Source organism: Pan paniscus, chromosome 4, assembly GCF_029289425.2.
Source record: "Pan paniscus chromosome 4, NHGRI_mPanPan1-v2.0_pri, whole genome shotgun sequence".
Taxonomy (NCBI): Eukaryota; Metazoa; Chordata; class Mammalia; order Primates; family Hominidae; genus Pan; species Pan paniscus.
This window is the reverse complement of record NC_073253.2, coordinates 14,157,353-14,175,281: the sequence shown is the minus strand read 5'-3', so window position 1 is coordinate 14,175,281 and position 17,929 is coordinate 14,157,353. Positions and strand designations below refer to the sequence as shown.

The following is a 17,929-nucleotide window of genomic DNA, read 5'->3' as shown; positions in this document are numbered from 1 at the left end:
CTCTTCTCTCTGGGAGAGGCTGGGAAAGGAGATGGGGCCCTGTGGGTTGAAACAGAAGAGCCGGAAGACAAAGAGGGAGGCTTTTCTCTGGGGAAGACAGGGAAATAGGGTTGATTGTAGAGGGCTCTAAGGGTAAATGAGTTAGAGAACTGCTTCCCTCAGTTTCTCTAATTCAACAAAATAAAATGGGAGGCAGGTAAAGCAAGGTTAGCTGTATTTGCTGTAAATTGAGGGGGAGCTACTATCCTACCCAGGGTAGAATTCTGTGTAGTCATTTACGTTCCAGGCACAACAGCATGGATCCTATTGGCTTAATTTTGATTCTGCAATCGTGGACTCACATTGGTCTAGAATAATTTGTTCCAGCCCTTAATTACTTGAGAGTGACTTGTAAAATAATTTTTAAATTATTTAGAGATATTAATTGAGGATCTTCAGTGTGCCAGGGCCTGTTGTTGGCACTGCTGCTATCGAATAAATCAAAATGGAAAACATCCCTTCCCTGTAAAGCTGGTGCTCTGTAGGAATGATGAGATTCTCTTGTTATTTACTTTGTTTTACTGCTCAGGAGATAAGAAGGATCAGGTAATATATGTGGCAGATAGGAGAACTAAACCATTTGGTGTCTTTAAAGAAAGAAAAGAAACACATATTTTACCAATAACCAGGTATTTCAGCCAGGCATACACGTTGAATAATTTTCTTTTTCTGCTCGTGAATTTGTCCTGATTCATCCACAGTTGGGGAAAGTGAAATAAAGTGAAGTTAGCTTGCCTGAGATGATCAAATCCATGTCCTTGGTTTCGTTAGCACTGTGTTCTCATCAAGTGATCAATTATCTGTGGACTTGAGATTGACTTTGACAGCCAAAGGGAAATCAGTCATGGATGTATTTACCTTAATTATTTAAGATAAGGAACTTTAACCATATAGTAGTTCTGTCTTATCCAGGGGGAATATATTCCAAGACCCCCACTGAATGCCAGAAACCATGGGTAGGATTGAACCTATATATACTATGTTTTTTTCATATATATGTATATATATGTACATTTATATATTTACATTTTTATATATACATATGTACATATATACACCTATGACAAACTTTAACTTATAAATTAGGTGCAGTAAAAGATTAACAACAACAATAATAATAAAACAGAACAATTATAACTATATACTGTAATAAAAATTGTGTGAATGTGGTCTCTCTTTCTCTCTCAAAATATCTTATTGTACTGTGTCTACCCTTCATGTGTGGATGTGAGGTGACACGAAGCCTGCATAATGAGATGAAGTGAGGTGAATGCTGTAGGCATTGTGATATAGTGTTTGACTGCTACTGACCATCTGATGGTATAGCAGGAGGACCGTGTGCTTTGGGTGATCCTGGATCATTGAGCTATGATGATGTCAATGATTGGGTGCCGGGAGCAGACGATGTTGATGATTAATGGTTAGGTAATGTCTACAGTGTGGAGATGCTGGATGAGGGGATGGTTCATATCCCGGGTGGTATGGATTTGGACGGCATGAGATTTTATCACATTACTCCAAAGGGCACAAAATTTAAAACTTATGAATTGTTTATTTCTGAAATTATCCATTTAACACTTTTGGAACAAGGTTGACCACAGGTAATGGAAACCATAGAAACGGAAACCTTGGATGGGGATAGGAGAATGGCTGTAATTCATAGAGTACATTATTTACAATGATCTCAGATGGGGATTTTAACCTATATTATTCTCTATTATATTTGTTACATTACTGTATGAATACAGATATATAAAGAACAAAATGCTCAAGTCAAACAAATAGAAATATATTCATTTCAATGTGTGCAACTGAACTTCCTTAAGTCAGATCTCTTTCTCTTTCTCAGATTCAGATGTGCAACAAAGCTAATCATGTCACCTAGAAAAACTTTTTTCTTTTAACAACCAAATATTCTTTGGCTGCAGAACCCATTCCTTTCCCTACCCACTTCCCCGTGCAAAGGTATTGTATGAGGACCTGGTATATGCAGTATGATGTCGATAACAGTGATACTGTCAGATGGAAGCAGCAGTGAGTAGGGGGAATCTGGAGCGTCACCTACTGACTACCCAAATGAGGAACTAACCTCCGAGACACTTTCAGGAGTAGAAGATGGGGTGACGGTGTTATCATTTTCTGAGAGACACAGGAGTGCAGTGAGAACTGAATACATTCATCCCAACTGGAAGCACCTGGGTACCAGTCCACACTGGCACTAAAATACCACTGATATAACTCAGGAAATCAGTGCTAGTTAACTGGTCTCCATCTACAACTCCTCGTATAACCCTTGTATGGGGTCTCCTGCTAGAGCACACTAGATAACTGTTAAGCGCATATTTTTTAAAAAGTGCTTATGGAATATCAATTTGAAGTTATGCAAAATTCTTAGTTGCCCTTGGGCATCCTATGTCTTGGTCTGGTCCTGTGGACAGCAAGGGCTTGATTCCCAACCCTGCCACTTTCTTAGTTGTGTGCTTTTGGGAAAGCGGTTAATGGTCCATAGTCTTGATTTCCTGGTGTGGAGATAATAATGTCTGCTTCGTAGGGATTTTGTGACAATTAAACCAAAACATAGTGAGCAAATGATGACTAACAGAACCAAGCTGGCAATGCAACCAGGGCAAACAATGCAAAATATACACTTCAGGAGGGTCTGGGAAAAGATGTCCTTACTTAGGCACAAAAGAACTCTCAGACCCAATAGCCCCATCCTCCATCCACTTCTGCTGGCTGCCAATGGGGTCAGTGGAGTAGATCTGTGTCAGGAACAAACCTGTCAACAAGGCAGAGCTTCATAAGGGTGTAGGAAGCTTAAACATTTGTACAATTAAAAGAAATCGTTATGAAAATGTTTTGTTTCACTTAAAATTTGATGTCCAGGATCAAATCCTTGGTCATGCCATTTTAATTCGAGTGCTGTTTGATTTAGTGTGATCACCAAACTGCATGCAATTTAACCCTCACAAACCTCTTTCAAGTTGGGACTTTTATCTCCATTTTACTTTTATCTTCATTTCTATAAGGTCTCCCATATAGTTGAGGATTATAAGCCTAGAGACAAAATGAAAGACTGATCATGTATGTAGTTTATACACAGTTTGTGTATATAAGCATGCAGACTTGGACTTTGGTTCTACAGAGTTAAAGGCAAATGTTAGTATTTTTTAAACATCAGATGGATAGATTAGTTTTGAGACAGTCACAGAGCTTTTTGGGGTATTCATTAGGATTTGTATTTTAAAATTTTGAGCCTGTAGATTGTGTAAACGTTTGAAGTCATGAGAAGTAGTCCACATATTGAAGAAGGAATGAACCTTGGCTGTCACCTAGTCCAACACTTTCATTTTGTAATTGAGGAAATTGTGGCCTGGAGAGGTTAAATGAAAGATGTGAGGTCTTGCAATTAGTGTCAGAGCTGGGACTAGAACCTTACCACCTCATTCTGACATCAGTGCTCCTTTGTCTATGGGGGATTGGCTACCTGGGAAGCAGAGCTTCTTTCTTGTGAGGTAGTACATTAGCCACTCTCCCATTCTAAGGCACTAATAACATATCACAAATTGCCGCAATGTTTTAATGCTGCTCTAGATTTCCTTGGACATTGAATAGGTTTCTGGCCATGTTCCCCACCCCTGTTCATTGGTGCTTTTTCATGCAATGCAAAACAATTTTAGTAGGACTCCAGAAAAGTCTTGACATAGTTTACCTCCTGCCTTCTTAATCCCTCTCTGCCTTCACTTTGCAAGTGTCCTAGGTGTTTCAAAGGCCAGCAGCACAAGCCAACCCCCAAAGAACTAGTCACCTGACTGCTTGTTGCTGCAGTTCCTTAGCAGCCAGAAAGCTGCAGGGTTAGGTCTGCGGATTGACAGTGCGCTGTTCTAATTACTAAATATTTGTTTGACATTATTGACTTTTTTATGGTAGTTAAAAAGCAATTTCAATATTCCCAGGATACCTTAGTGTAATGCAATGAAAGTTGAGATTGATAAACATTGTGGCATTTCATCTATATGACACTAGGATTGACTTCATATTACTTGTCTTCAGGCAATAGAACAATCAGTTTACATAAGAAAATATATTCAAGTCTTAACGTGCTTTTAAATATATTAAATAACTTCTGAAAACATTTACTTAAAAATATGTCAATAATTAGCTTTGTATAAATAAAGCCGCTTTGGAAGTTTCTTTCTCCTGTGATATTTAAGTAAAAATAGAATAATTAGTCTTCTATTTTAGGGAGTGATTTCCCTCTTTTTCATTAGAATATTTTTTCCTCTGGAATCAGAAACAATTGGGTTATGAAGTAATGTGTTGCCATGGGAGAATCTTATTTAAATCTCTGTGTTCTTTGGAACGCCTCAGTTCCTTGCCATGGAAGAATCTTTTTTAAATCTCTGTGCTCTTTGGAAGCCCTCAGTTCCTTTACATCTTGAATCTTCTGGCTGTCTACTTCTTTTATTTTTAGTTTTGGCTACCAAGCATTTGCCATCTCTTTGTGTTGTTGCTGAATTCCTGGCTCCCTGGTTGACCTCTGAGTTCTCAAGCTGCTAAAGATATTTAGCACAAACTTAGAGTGATCACTTAGAGAAAAGTCTTTTATTTCTCCCTGCCAGGAAGGCAGAAAACAATTCAAAACAACAGGACATCTTCCTGGCTTTAGTGACATTTGAAAAAAGTTTTAAATGTACTTTTATTTGATGTTTATGGAATGAACTAACATGTTTGTTTTTAAAGAAATGGTGAGAAAACAGGTAGATTATCTATTTTTTAAACCCGAATCCTGCCTCTTGCCACCTCCCCAGCAAAGTTGTCTCTCAGATAGGTAGTCCTTCAAGTTCAGAGAAATGTATGTCAATTACATAGGTCTAACAATAACCTTTCAATTGCTCTGAAATCTCCAACTTTTTCATCTTTACTTTTCCATAAGTCTTTTGTACCTTAAAAAATTCTTTCTTGACTCTAAATTTTCCTCTCTATTACTACGATACCCTATTCCTTTATAGTCAAGTTTCTGGAAAAAGTAGTTTATATTCAGCATTTTTATATTTCTCTTTTCCCAATCATCCTTTTCTCAAGTCTATATTTATTTCTGTCCAACCAGTGAAATTATTCTAACAAAATTACTCTATTATTTATTTTTGCATTACAAACCATACCAAAACTTAAGGGCCTAAAGCAGAAACAATCATCTGTTATCTCTCTTTATTCTGTGAGTGACTGGGCTCTGCTGGGTGGTTCTTCTGCAGGTGCCATTGGCTGGCTTTCTGTCATCTGTAGGGGAAACTTAGGTTGGAACATCCAAGACAGCTTACTCAAATGACTGAAAGTTGGTGCTGGGGTCAGCTAGAAGGTCAGATGGTACCGCTGACCAGAAGGTTTTGTTCTCCTCCATGTGGTCTCCCTACATGGCTGAGTTCTGAGGCAACATTCTAAGTGCAAAGGCAGAAGGTGAAGATCTCTTAAGAACTAGCCTAGGAAGTCCCATCTCATTTACCCTCAGATTTTTTTTTGGTGAAAACTGGCCATAGGGCTAGCCAAATTCAAGGGGAGGGGAAATACAGTCTGTTTCTTGACAGGTTAGTGGCACAGTCACACTGCAAAAGAGCTGTGAGAAGCTGCAACCATCCTGTAAACACAATCCCTAAAGATATCCTAATTAACCCAACCAATCCTGTGTAGCATTGTTTCTATTGGTCACTCTCCATGATTTATTGATACTACGGTTTCTTGGTTTCCTTTCTATCTCTTTGCACATTCATCCTTAGCTTTTTTTTTTTTTTTTGAGGTGGAGTCTCACTCTGTCACCCAGGCTGGAGTGCAATGGTGCAATCTCGGCTCACTGCAACCTCTGCTTTTTGGGTTCAAGTGATTCTCCTGCCTCATCCTCCCAAGTAGCTGGGATTACAGGCACATGGCACCATGCCTGGCTAATTTTTGTATTTTAGTAGAGACAGGGTTTTGCCATGTTGGCCAGGCTGGCCTTGAACTCCTGACCTCAGGTGATCCACCCGCCTTGGCCTCCCAAACTGCTGGGATTACAGGCATGAGCCACTGTGCCCAACCTCATCCTTAGCTTTCTTTATTTGCACTTCTTTTTCTCCTTGCTCCTGGGATACTGGTGGTCCCCAATTTTCTTCACTTTTTTAGTGTGTTTTCATTTCAATATGTCTGTTAGAAAATCATATCTGCACTCATGGTTTAAACTTTGATTTATTCATTCATTTGACAAATATTTATTGAATGCACATACCACCTGCTGGTTGAAAGAGCTGTTGATGTGTACTTTTGCAGGTTCTGTACTGCACAACTCCAACAGGTACCACATTGTTTTCACACTGATTTGACATTGTAGCTTTTATATTGACTGCCTTCTCTATGTCTATGTCTATATGTGCCTATGTCTATATCTATATATATGTCTGTATCATATCAGTGGTTCTGAACAGGAGAAGTTATTTTGTCCCACAGGGGCCATTTGGCAATGTCTGGAGACATTTTTTATTCTCAGGAGTTGGTGGTGGAGGCTACTGGGACCTAGAAGTTAGAGACCAAAGGCACTGCTAAAACCTCACATTGCACAGGACTGCTCCTCACAGCAAGAATGGTCTGTCTCATAAAGTCATCGTGCTAAATTGAGAACCTGCATGTTATCTGTATCTGCAATGCAATTTCCCCTTGAACATTTCCAGTGGCCTGTCTGCCTCGTCCACCTGTGTATTGAGTCACCTCAAAATCTTACACATCCAAAAGCTGAACTTATGATTGTGTTGCTTCAACCTGTTCCTCTTGATGAACCCAGTGTCTGGGAATGCCACCATCACCCACCTGACTGCCTCTGGGCATGCATCACGCCAGCCTACTTTCCACACTGCTGCCAGAATGATGGATTTTTTAGTGCTGCACAGACAGCTAAGCACCTATCTCTCTTGATTTGAAACTCATCAGTGATTCTCCGTGGATTTTACATAACAGTTAAACTTTGTAATGTGGTTCAGAAAATATTTATGATCTGACTTTTTCCTCATTTCCTATTATGTTTTCCTAGTCCTTTTTAGTTCACACATCCTGGCTACCTTGTGGTTTTCAGAATGTGCTTTTGTGTGCCTCTCAGCCTTTGTGTATGCGGAAAGGCGACTGTCCTAGGAGTATGACCAACCCTCCTTCAATGCTAGGCTTCAGCCACCTCCTCCTGAAAGCTGTCCTGTCATCCCCACCCCTACCCCTTATCAACTCCAGGCTAGAGTGGGAGACCCTTCTTTTTGCTCCTTCTCTGTAGACCCATAAATGCCCCTGCATTTGGAGACCCATAAATCTGATGCCCCTGTGGCAACTGCCATGCCATCTGTCATATTTAAATTCTCAGCTCACATCCTGCCAGCCAGGCCATGAGCTTTTTTGAGGTTACCAGGTAGTGTTAGTCTCTTCAGTGCTGGCACATATTAGGGGTTTAACAAATGTTTGTTGATTAAAAGAAGGGATCCAGAGGGGCCACTTTTCCTCTTCCCAGTGGGAGCTACTGGTTGGCATTAAAGGTAATGTATTATTCCAAGAATGAATTGGAAGCCGAATGTCTACCAGTGTCAAAATAGTTGAATAAAGTATGGTACATTCATACTGAATATTTTTGCAGCTTTTACACAGGATGGAATAGTCTGTATTAAACTAGAAAGAAGTCCATGATGTATTGTTAAGGGAGAAATGCATGAAAACATTTGATAGTATGATGTAAATATAGGTGTGTGCATATGTTTGAATAGGATTGTATGATCATACAGTATAAGGAAAGACATGCTTCAAACTGCCAACATTGGTTACATTAAGCATGCCTTATTCTCATAATTAACAATTGATAGTTAAAGAGCAAGCAATGGTATTCAGAAGTTAATTTCAAGACCAAATATGTAGCTGTAGATAAACAATAAAGATAGGAGATACTGTAGAAAAAATATTACTTTAATGGCTTAGGAAAATGTTTACAAAAATGGAGATCTCTTTTTTTGATATTCTGTTGAATGCTTATATATGCATAGAAATAGGTGTGTAAAGATTTAGAACAAAATGTTAACAATAATAATTTCTGGATGGCAGATGATTTTTCTCTCTTTTGGCTTCTCTGTATTAGGCAATTTCACAACAATGAGCATGCTTTATTTTCATAAGAGAAATAAATTATTTCTAAAAATAGAAGATAGTACATAAAAATTGGTACCATTAAGCTGTCTGTTATCTGGATACCTAAGACTTGAAAAAACAACAATTGTATGAAATTATTACAAAATGAATCCACTTGAGAACAGCAGTTTCCATGTAACATTTTTGTTCTTTTCTTTTAGCAAAGACTGAAGGAAGAGAAGGAAGCCAAGCGGGCTCTTTTGGATGCGAGGCATAACTACTTATTTGCAATTGTGGCTTCCTGTTTGGACCTGAACAAAACCGAAGTGGAGGATGCCATTCTTGAAGGGAATCAGGTGGGATGCGTTTGACTTCTCACTGACTTGATTATGGAGGGCACAGATGGTCTGTTGACACAGTCCTGTGGCAGGATCCCATGCTGTGCCCAGAGGGAGGTGCCTGTCTTAACGTGGACAGGGCTCCATTCTGACTCTGTACTGGTGCTTGCAGAATGAGCTTAAGGCTCTCCAGCTCTCCATGTTGAATAGGGGCATTTATAATTGTGATTTGAATTCCGTGATTCTGATGGCATTGTCTGCATCTGTCTACATCCAGTGAAGCTGGGCTCTCATGCCATTTTGGAAACTAAAGCTGGGGAACAGAATCTCCTCTCAAGTTGCCGATTCGTCTTGTGTGCATTTCCCCTGTTCTAGGCACTGGATTTGTGCCATGATTTTCTGGCTTTCACTTTGGTTTGACAACTGAACCTGCTTTCTTTTGTTCCTAACCTGCTTGCTTTGGTTCCCATCTTCTGCTACAATTTTTCTTTAAAACTGGGGGTGTGATTTGCTTTGTGTTTGACCTTGGTTGGGGAAGGCCAAAATATGGGAAGATATAATTTCCTGGGCAGTGAGAAAAGCATATAAGCAGCCCTATGATGATTCCTGAAGATTTTTTAAAGAAACTAATTAGACATTAGGAAAAAAAAGAAAGGAGACAAGCCCTTTTTGCTGACAGGGTGCCACGCCGTTGGGAATTCTTTTCAGTGGTAGTCTTGTAAATTTTAACAACTGGATTTGGGCAAGGTTGGAAGAAGTAGGCAGGGAGGTACTAGTTTGAAAATCTGCTAATTTCTGTGGTGTAAATTCTCCCACAATGGCTGGTTCCAAACCACTATCATCATGTTAACGAAATGTTGAGTTGGAAAGAGTTATGATCCATTGGATATCCTGGGCCAGTACGAGCCATCTGTGGCACACCACTGGCTTCATTCCTTCCTGCTGGGCTACTCTGGTGGGGTTAGTAGGAGTTGGGGAACAATTAAGAATGGATAACACGAAAATGGGTAAACTACAGGATGGATCAAGCAGGAGCTGAGGAAATGTGCTTCTCCTCTTTCTCCTTCTCCTCATAGCTGACACTTATTGAATGTTTACCATGTGTCGGTCCCTGTTCTCAGTCTCTTTCATCTGTGACTTCATTTCCATCTTCATAATACCAGGAGGTAGATAATATTATTCCCAGAATATGGAGACATAAAAGCAGAGAGGGCCACTTGGGGAGATTGTTCCAGAGGTGAAATGCTTAACTCCACCCTGCTTCCCAATTCAGACATCTGGATTTGGGAATATGCAAGGGGAAGAAGCAGGCAAAAGTTCAGCTCTGTAGGGATACCAGGTTAAACTCCTATGTCAAGGTCAGAACCCAGGAATGTCAGAACCTGGAGGTTTAAAGAAAGCATCTGGCTCAGGCTCTCAAGCACAGAGGGGAGGGATAGGAGCTTCAATACTGGCTGTGATGGAAGCATGCCCTTCACCGCATTCTTGGCCTGGAATTGAATCTTGGGGAGTCCTTCCTCCTCGTCCCTGTGGCATCTTCAATCATGGTGGAAATTGAAGGGGACTTATTTTTCACGTTTAATTGTTCAGGCTAGATTTTATCCTTTAAAAACATTATTTTAAGATGTAGTAAATACACATAACATAAAATTCACCATCTTAACCATTTTAAGTGTACAGTTCATTAGTGTTAAGTACGTTCACATTACTGTGCAATAAATCTTCAGAATGCTTTTTATTACAAAAACAGAAACGCTGTACCCATTAAACTACCACTCCACAGTCCTCCTTCCCTCCAGCCCCTGGCAACCCCCTCATTCTACTTTTTGTCTCTAGGAATTGGACTATTCCATAGGTACCTCACACAAGTGGAGTCATGCAGTGTTCATCTTTTTGGGATCGTCTTATTTCACTTAGTGTAAGGTTTGCAAGCTTCATCCATGTTGTAGCATGTGCCAGGATTCCCCTCCTTGTTAAGGCTGGATTATATTCCCTTGTATATGTATACCACATTTTGTTTATCGCTTTATCTGTCTCTTTCATCTTTTGTGGAAGCTATTGTGAGTAATGCTACTATGAACATGGGTATACCAATATCTCTTTGGGAGCCTGCTTTCAATTCTTTGGGATATATACCCAGAAGTGGAGTTCCTGGATCATGTGGCAATTCTATTTTTAGTTTTTTAAGGAGCCTTCATACTGTTTTCCACAACGGCTGCACCATTTACATTCCCACCAGTAGTGCTCAAGGGTTCCAGTTTCTCCACATCCTCGCCAGCACTTGCTATTTTCTGTTTTTTGGTGGTAGCCATCCTAATGCCTAACGGGTGTGTGGATTTTATCTTTTTATTTTCATATGAATTCCAAACTGTGCTATTGACTATTTAAAAGAAGTGTTTCTGTTGGTAGCAGGCCATTTGTTAGACTTGTAGACTTACAGCGAACCTCAGGGATGGGACTCTTAGTCCCAGCTTAGTGCCAGGTTCCTTACTGGAAGGTGTGTTCATAGTCAGATATGTTCTCATGGCAGTTTTGGTGATTATTGTAATTTAATATTAATTATCTCTAGAGTGTTAGACTAAGTTTTGAAAGGTTTGTTCTTGCTTATCTGCAGTTGACTGAAGCACTCATCTCTATTTAAATCTCCCTTCAACAGCTCAACACTTTAGGGAATTTGCAAATATGGATGGACCATGCTTTTCAGATGTGCATAAGTAGCAAATATTTCTATGATTCATGAAATTACTTTTTTGAACAGAGTCTTTACTATGGTGAGACATTTATTCTTTTGATGTAAATGCTCCCTTTTTTATAGGATACATTAGATGCAGTCCTGTTTGAATAAGAAAGATGACAGTAAATTTTCCTTTTTTATATTATTAATGCTGATTTAATTGCAGTTTCTAATTTGGATTGAAAATCATTATCTTGCCTTTTTCTTTTTCCCAGATTGAAAGAATTGATCAACTTTTTGCTGTTGGAGGTCTCCGACACCTCATGTTTTACTATCAAGATGTGGAGGAAGCAGAAACAGGTATCTGAATTTGATGTGACATAACCCAGAAATGAGTTATTAGATTTATCTGAGGGTAGCTTGAAGAAGAAAGCTACTGTGAGAACGGACCTGTTTCACCTTGCGGGCGGGAGGGAGGTGCGTGTGTGGGTCCATGTGGGAAACCATTAGTGTGTAGGGTGTGGCCCTGTGGAAGAAGTTCTGTTTCACCTCAAGGATGGAGGACAGATTACAGTTGGTATTTAGCCTGGTTGTTCTAACTTTATTGGAGTTGTCTCGTTTTCCTTCTCAGGCTGTGCTGGCAATGAAGATAATAAAGTAGATTACGTTTGACTTCCTTTTCTTATATTCTAGTTCATTCTGTGTTTTATGTTCTAGAACTTATAATGGGCACCTGTTTCACATGTATATAGGCAGTATTTCTTTTTAACATAGGAATTATTGCCAGTATGTGTAACACCCCTTTTTAGTTAGCTATCACATTGTGTTAATTTTCTACTGACTCTGCTTTAAATAAATAATATTGGATGACAGGTTTCATCATTCTCATTTATGAAAAATTTGCAAATCTTTTTTGTTGTTGTTGTTATTTATTATTATTATTTTTTGAGACAGAGTCTCTCTCTGTCACCAGACTGGAGTGCAGTGGCGCAATCTTGGCTCCCTGCAACCTCTACCTCCCGGGGTTCAAGCAATTCTCCTGCCTCAGCCTCCCAAAGTACAGTCCCAGCCTGTAGCTGGGACTACAGGTGCGCGCCACCACGCCCAGCTAATTTTTGTATTTTCAGTAGAGACGGGGTTTCAGCATGTTGGCTAGGATGGTCTCGATCTCTCGACCTTATGATCCACCCGCCTCGGCCTCCCAAAGTGCTGGGATATAGGCGTGAGCCACCGTGCCTGGCCCAAATTTGCAAATCTTTCTATAGATTCAACTGGCGTAGTCTATTCTACTTTTAAGTGGATTAATGTAATTTTAAAGGCCTAAGTAGGAACATAAGTCAATATCTGATTAAATGTATTAATATATTAAAATATCATATACATCCTTTTTATGACCCATTTGATAAAAGGGAAAATAGCTATTGCTCTTGGCATATAGTAAGACTATACTTCTTTGTTTAAAAACTGAAGAAATTATGCATGCAAATTCGAACTGGCATTTTCTCAAAGCTGTCAATTTGATATTTTGTGCTTAGAAAGCTTATTACATTTTAAGTGAAAAATCAAGAGATAGAAGGTTTGGTTTCTACACCAGATTGCAAAACATAAGCTCAAATGAAAGATCAAGTTTATCCATGAACGGAGCACTGGATGAAACTGGCCTTCTGTGTAAATTTTACTTGGACCAAGAAGTGTTCGTAGGATGTAAACATAAAACCAAGTTTAACCTTTAAATCTTCTCACTGGTGATAGTCCTTCTTCTGAACTTGGATTAGAATGCAGGCAATCCTGTGACTTTGCTGGATGTTCTTAGATTACAAAAAATTCTATAGTCATTTCAAATTACAAACACAACCTTAACTCAAAAAGCAAAACTGTCCAGTTGATGGAAAGCGAACTATTCTTCCCTCCTCATCCTTGAACCTCCCATTTCTCTGAAGGTTGAACTTCTCAGTAGGAGAAGAGGGAGGACCATGTGCTCTTCTCCCTACCTTCGTCTTCCACCCCTTGTCCACATCAGCTTAACTAAAGTGGCTGACTGTGTGAGGCCAGAGGCAGGGCAGAGGTAAGAGGGAAGAGGGGCAGGAAAGTTTTTACTGGACTGGCACTGTCATGAGCTGCTGACCTTGCACTCTTACCTTGCTCTTGTGGGCATGGTGGTGGGTTCTCCCGAGGTGACAGGCTATCCTGATGATGGCCTCTGAAATTTGGTAGTCTAAGCCACCAGTCTCGCTCACTCTGTCCCATCCTCCCTCAGGTGCTCCTTTTGAGTAGGATTTAAGGTGGCTCCAGTCTGGCTCTTTTCAGCAGGGGCCCCACCTGGGTTCCTAGGTCCCTGCCCTCCATGGTGGTGCTGTTAGCTCCCAGTGCAGTCCAGTTTCTCTCTATCTGCCTTATTGAGCACTGTGCTTAGATTTCTTGGTCAGGTGTCATATCCCAGTCATTTTGTTCCTAAACTCCGGGAGACATAAATCAAGCTCTTTAGGTGGTTGGGTTGAAGACCTTGTTTATTGACTGGAGTGACTGACCGTCCTGATTGTAGCACTGAAAGTCCTGCATCCCAGGAAACCCCCCTGTCCTGGGCAAGCTGGGACAGTTGAAGTCTCATTCTTGACCTGAGGTAAAAGTAGGAACACTTTATAACCTCACCGTTTGCATAGCATGATATGGTTTGGCTCTGTGTCCCCACCCAAATCTCATCTTGAATTGTAACTCCCACAATTATCACATGTCTTGGTAGGAACCTGGTGGGAGGTGATTGACTTATGGAGGTGGGTCTTTCCTGTGCTGTTCTGGTGATAGTGAATAGGTCTCATGAGATCTGATGGTTTGATAAGGGGAAATCTGTTTTGCTTGGGTCTTATCCTCTCTTTGCCTGCTGCCATTCATGTAAGACGTGACTTGCTCCTCCTTGCCTTCTGCTATGACTGTGAGGCTTCCCCAGCCACGTGGAACTGTAAGGCCAATCAAACCTCTTTCTTTTGTAAGTTGCCCAGTCTCAGGTATGTCTCCATCAGCAGCATGAAAACGGACTAATACTTAGCATAACTGTCCTCACAAAATCCTTCCTTAGTCTACACGCTCTTGACCCTTTTGCATTCTGATGGGGGCCAGGAAGAAGATGTCTAATCAGTTCTAGGACAACAGCTTTGAAATTTCTGCAGAATTTTTTTTTTCCTTTGAAATTCTGTTTTCTGATGTCTATCATGCGTTGGTGCCTTGGTTGAAACTTGTTGCCTAACATCTTATTACTCATGAGACCCAGGTGATATTAGCCAGGAGCGGGATGCAATTTTGAATGAGGGGGAGATTGATCTTCTAGTTACCTTTAATGAGGGTTCACTGTCCAAGCCCCAGTCAAGGTCTCTAGCCTAGCACCATGGGAGGAAGATCCCTGAGGGAGGATTACTCCAAGAGGTTCCAATCCCAGGATTTTAGGATTCAACTTCTGGTCCACTCCCCATCCCAAAGTCCACCATTAGCACCATCCTCCCACCGCAGTGATCCTGATTGAGCTACCGGTCCATTTGGAGATCTAAACATTTCTTGGGCAGGTAAGAACACAATGAAATAGCTCAGAGTGTATTCTATGTACTTAAATTATCTACTCAATGAGCCACACGCTTGGATAATCAAAGATGACTGTTCAAGTACTGATAATAATAATGCTTACAGAGGCTAGGATTGTTATGTGCTTTTCTAAGGACTTTACACAGTGTGTTGATTTTCACAACAATTTCAGATGCTAAGTTCTAGTATCATTCTTTTTTTTTTTTTTTTTTTTGAGACGGAATTTTGCTCTTGTTGCTCAGCCTAGAGTGCAATGGTGTGATCTTGGCTCACCACAACCTCCATCTCCTGGGTTCAAGCGATTCTCCTGCCTCAGCCTCCTGAGTAGCTGGGATTACAGGCATGTGCCACCATGCCCGGCTAATTTTGTATTTTTGGTAGAGACGGGGTTTCTCCATGTTGATCAGGCTGGTCTTGAACTCGTGACGTTAGGTGATTCACCCGCCTCGGCCTCCCAAGGTGCTGGGATTACAAGCATGAGCCACCACACCCGGCCATATTATTCTCATTTTTAAGATGTGAATATGAGAAAATGGAGGCACAGAAAGATAAAGTAACTTGCCAAGGTCACATGGCTGGGAGTGCAGCCTGAGATTGAAGTTCTGAGAATCTGACTCTAGAGCCCACATTGTTAATCATTAAGTGGTCCTACCTCTACAAGACCCTGACTGCAGCAGTATTTGCAAGATAACCAGGTATGCTGACTATGACAGAGTAGGGACAGCATGGGGAAGTGGGGGTTCCGAGTTTTGTAGTCAGAGCTGGTTTTTGACCTTGGCTCTGCCACCTATTGGCTGTTTGACTTGGAACATGTCACAGCTGCCTCAGAGTTGTTTTTGTTTTTGTTTTTCAGACTGAGTTTCGCTCTGTTGCCCAGGCTGAAGTGCAGTGGTGTGATCTCTGCCCACTGCAACCTCCGCCTCCTGGGTTCAAGTGATTCTCTTGCCTCAGCCTCCCAAGTAGCTGGGATTACAGGTGCCCACGACCACACCCAGCTAATTTTTGTTTTTTTTTAGTAGAGACAGGGTTTCATCACGTTGACCAGGCTGGTCTTGAACTCCTGACCTCAGGTGATCTGCCCGCCTCGGCCTCTCAAAGTGCTGGGATTATAGGCGTGAGCCACCGCACCCAGCCGGGTTGTGAGTTTTAATAATGTACACAGGGTACCTAGCAGAGGGTCTGGAACACAGTACATGCCAGGAGATACATTGTCCTCCTTCCCTCTTTTCACTGCCCCTGAAACAACAATTTTGAAGTGAACCTATGATCTGGAATCAAACAGATTTTTTAAGATCCCTGTACGGCTCATGCTAGAGATTGTTCAAGAGGTGGACCTACCTAAGGCACGTGGACAAGTCAAAAATGGCAATATTTTAACAAGGAAACTTCATTCCAAAGGGAACCACATGAACCGCAAAAAGCATTTGTGAAACTAAAATTATTTTGCTTTTGTAGGACAACCTGGCTCTCTAGGAGGGGTAAATCTTGTTTCTGGAAAGATTAAAAAACCTAAGGTGTTCGTGACCGAGGGAAATGATGTGGCTCTTACTGGGGTATGTGTGTTCTTCATCAGGACTGACCCTTCCAAAGCCATCACCCCTGACAACATCCACCAGGTAAGGGGCAAGAGCCATTGTTTACTCTGAATTACCAAAAAACACACAACTTGCACACAAATATTCCTCTGGTGGAGACAGTCATTGTATTCACTACAGTATCTAAAACTACTTTCAGAGAAGTATTTTTTAAAAATTTAAAGAAAGAAATTAAGAGGACATTCCCTTTAAATCTTTTGAGTAAGAGGACTTAATATTCAATTTATTAACAGAAATTGATATAACCTTCTGGGTGTGTGTATAACAGTGAGGGCTTTCTTTTTCTAAAGAATTCCCCATGCATAATTTACTTAATGGCAAATTTTATACATTTAAGATAAGATTTCTGAAAGTGGATATATAACTTTATTTTTTTGTGCAAAGTAAAATGCATCTGTACAAGTTTTCCCCTTCCCTCTGACAGGTGCACTATCTTCTTGGAGCAAATAAACTGGTAAACATCTGGTATTCTATTTATTTCATGCTTTTATTTTGATGATTACAATTTAGAATAGTGTAAAGCTTATTTCTTAACCAGGTTGTCAAACTGATTTTTTTTTTTTTTTTTTGAGACAGGGTCTTGTTCTGTCACCCAGGTTGGAGTGCAGTGGCGCCATCTTGGCTCACTGCAGCCTCTGCCTCCTGGATTCAAGTGATTCTCCTGCCTCAGCCTCCTGAGTAGCTGGGATTACAGGTGCCTGCCACCACACCAGGCTAATTTTTGTATGTTTAGTAGAGATGGGGTTTCACCATGTTGCCCAGGCTGGTCTCGAACACCTGACCTCAAGTGATCCCCCCACCTCAGCCTCCCAAAGTGCTGGGATTATAGGTGTGAGCCACCACACCTGGCACAAACTAATAATTTACTGGGTATTTGGTAAAGTGACAACATTTAAGAAATGACTTAGTAGTTGTGTTGCATTTGAGGATGATTTTTACAATAAAAGATCTCCTGCTTGTTTTCCAGGAGGTGAGTTTTAACATGTTAGATGCGGCAGATGGAGGCCTGCTCAACAGTGTGAGACGTTTGCTGTCGGACATCTTCATTCCTGCTCTCAGAGCCACGAGCCATGGCTGGGGCGAGCTCGAGGGACTTCAGGACGCAGCTAACATTCGCCAGGAGTTCTTGAGCTCCCTGGAAGGCTTTGTGAACGTCCTGTCGGGTGCACAGGAGAGTCTGAAGGAGAAGGTGAGGACGAATAAGCTGTTCCTTTAAAAATGATCAGGTGGTCAACAAGCACAGTACATAAGTGTGTAATGCTTCTCTTAGATGGTCTTAATTCCTCTATGTTTCAGTTCTTCAAAAATTTTTGTAGGCAATTTTATTGCTCCTTCAAGATGTGGTGGTGATTAGATTTAAATTTCTACAGTTTGTAATGATCAACACATTCAGGGGTTCCATAAAAACGTTGGCAGTGTTGTAGGGCTTTACTCAGTCAGTCAGATGAGTGACTCCAAAGGCAAGAGTCAGAAATGCTTGTGGCACTGCTGTGCATCCTAGAATGAAAGGAATTTGGAACTGAAGTGTGTGTGTGGTGGGGGGGGGGTGTGTGGGCAGCAGATGGAGGTGGGAAGAGATCCTGAAGAAGCAG

At 40.9% G+C, this 17,929-nt stretch overlaps 1 protein-coding gene across 1 annotated transcript in view; it reads left to right on the top strand.

Moving 5' to 3' along the window:
- DNAH5 (dynein axonemal heavy chain 5) overlaps window positions 1–17,929 on the top strand; it is a 332,345-nt gene that overhangs the window by 71,246 nt on the left and 243,170 nt on the right. The window contains exons 2-5 of the mRNA XM_008975442.5: window positions 8,382–8,516; window positions 11,448–11,532; window positions 16,198–16,358; window positions 17,305–17,526. Coding sequence (XP_008973690.3) covers window positions 8,382–8,516; window positions 11,448–11,532; window positions 16,198–16,358; window positions 17,305–17,526 — 603 coding nt within the window. The remainder of the gene's footprint in view (window positions 1–8,381; window positions 8,517–11,447; window positions 11,533–16,197; window positions 16,359–17,304; window positions 17,527–17,929) is intronic.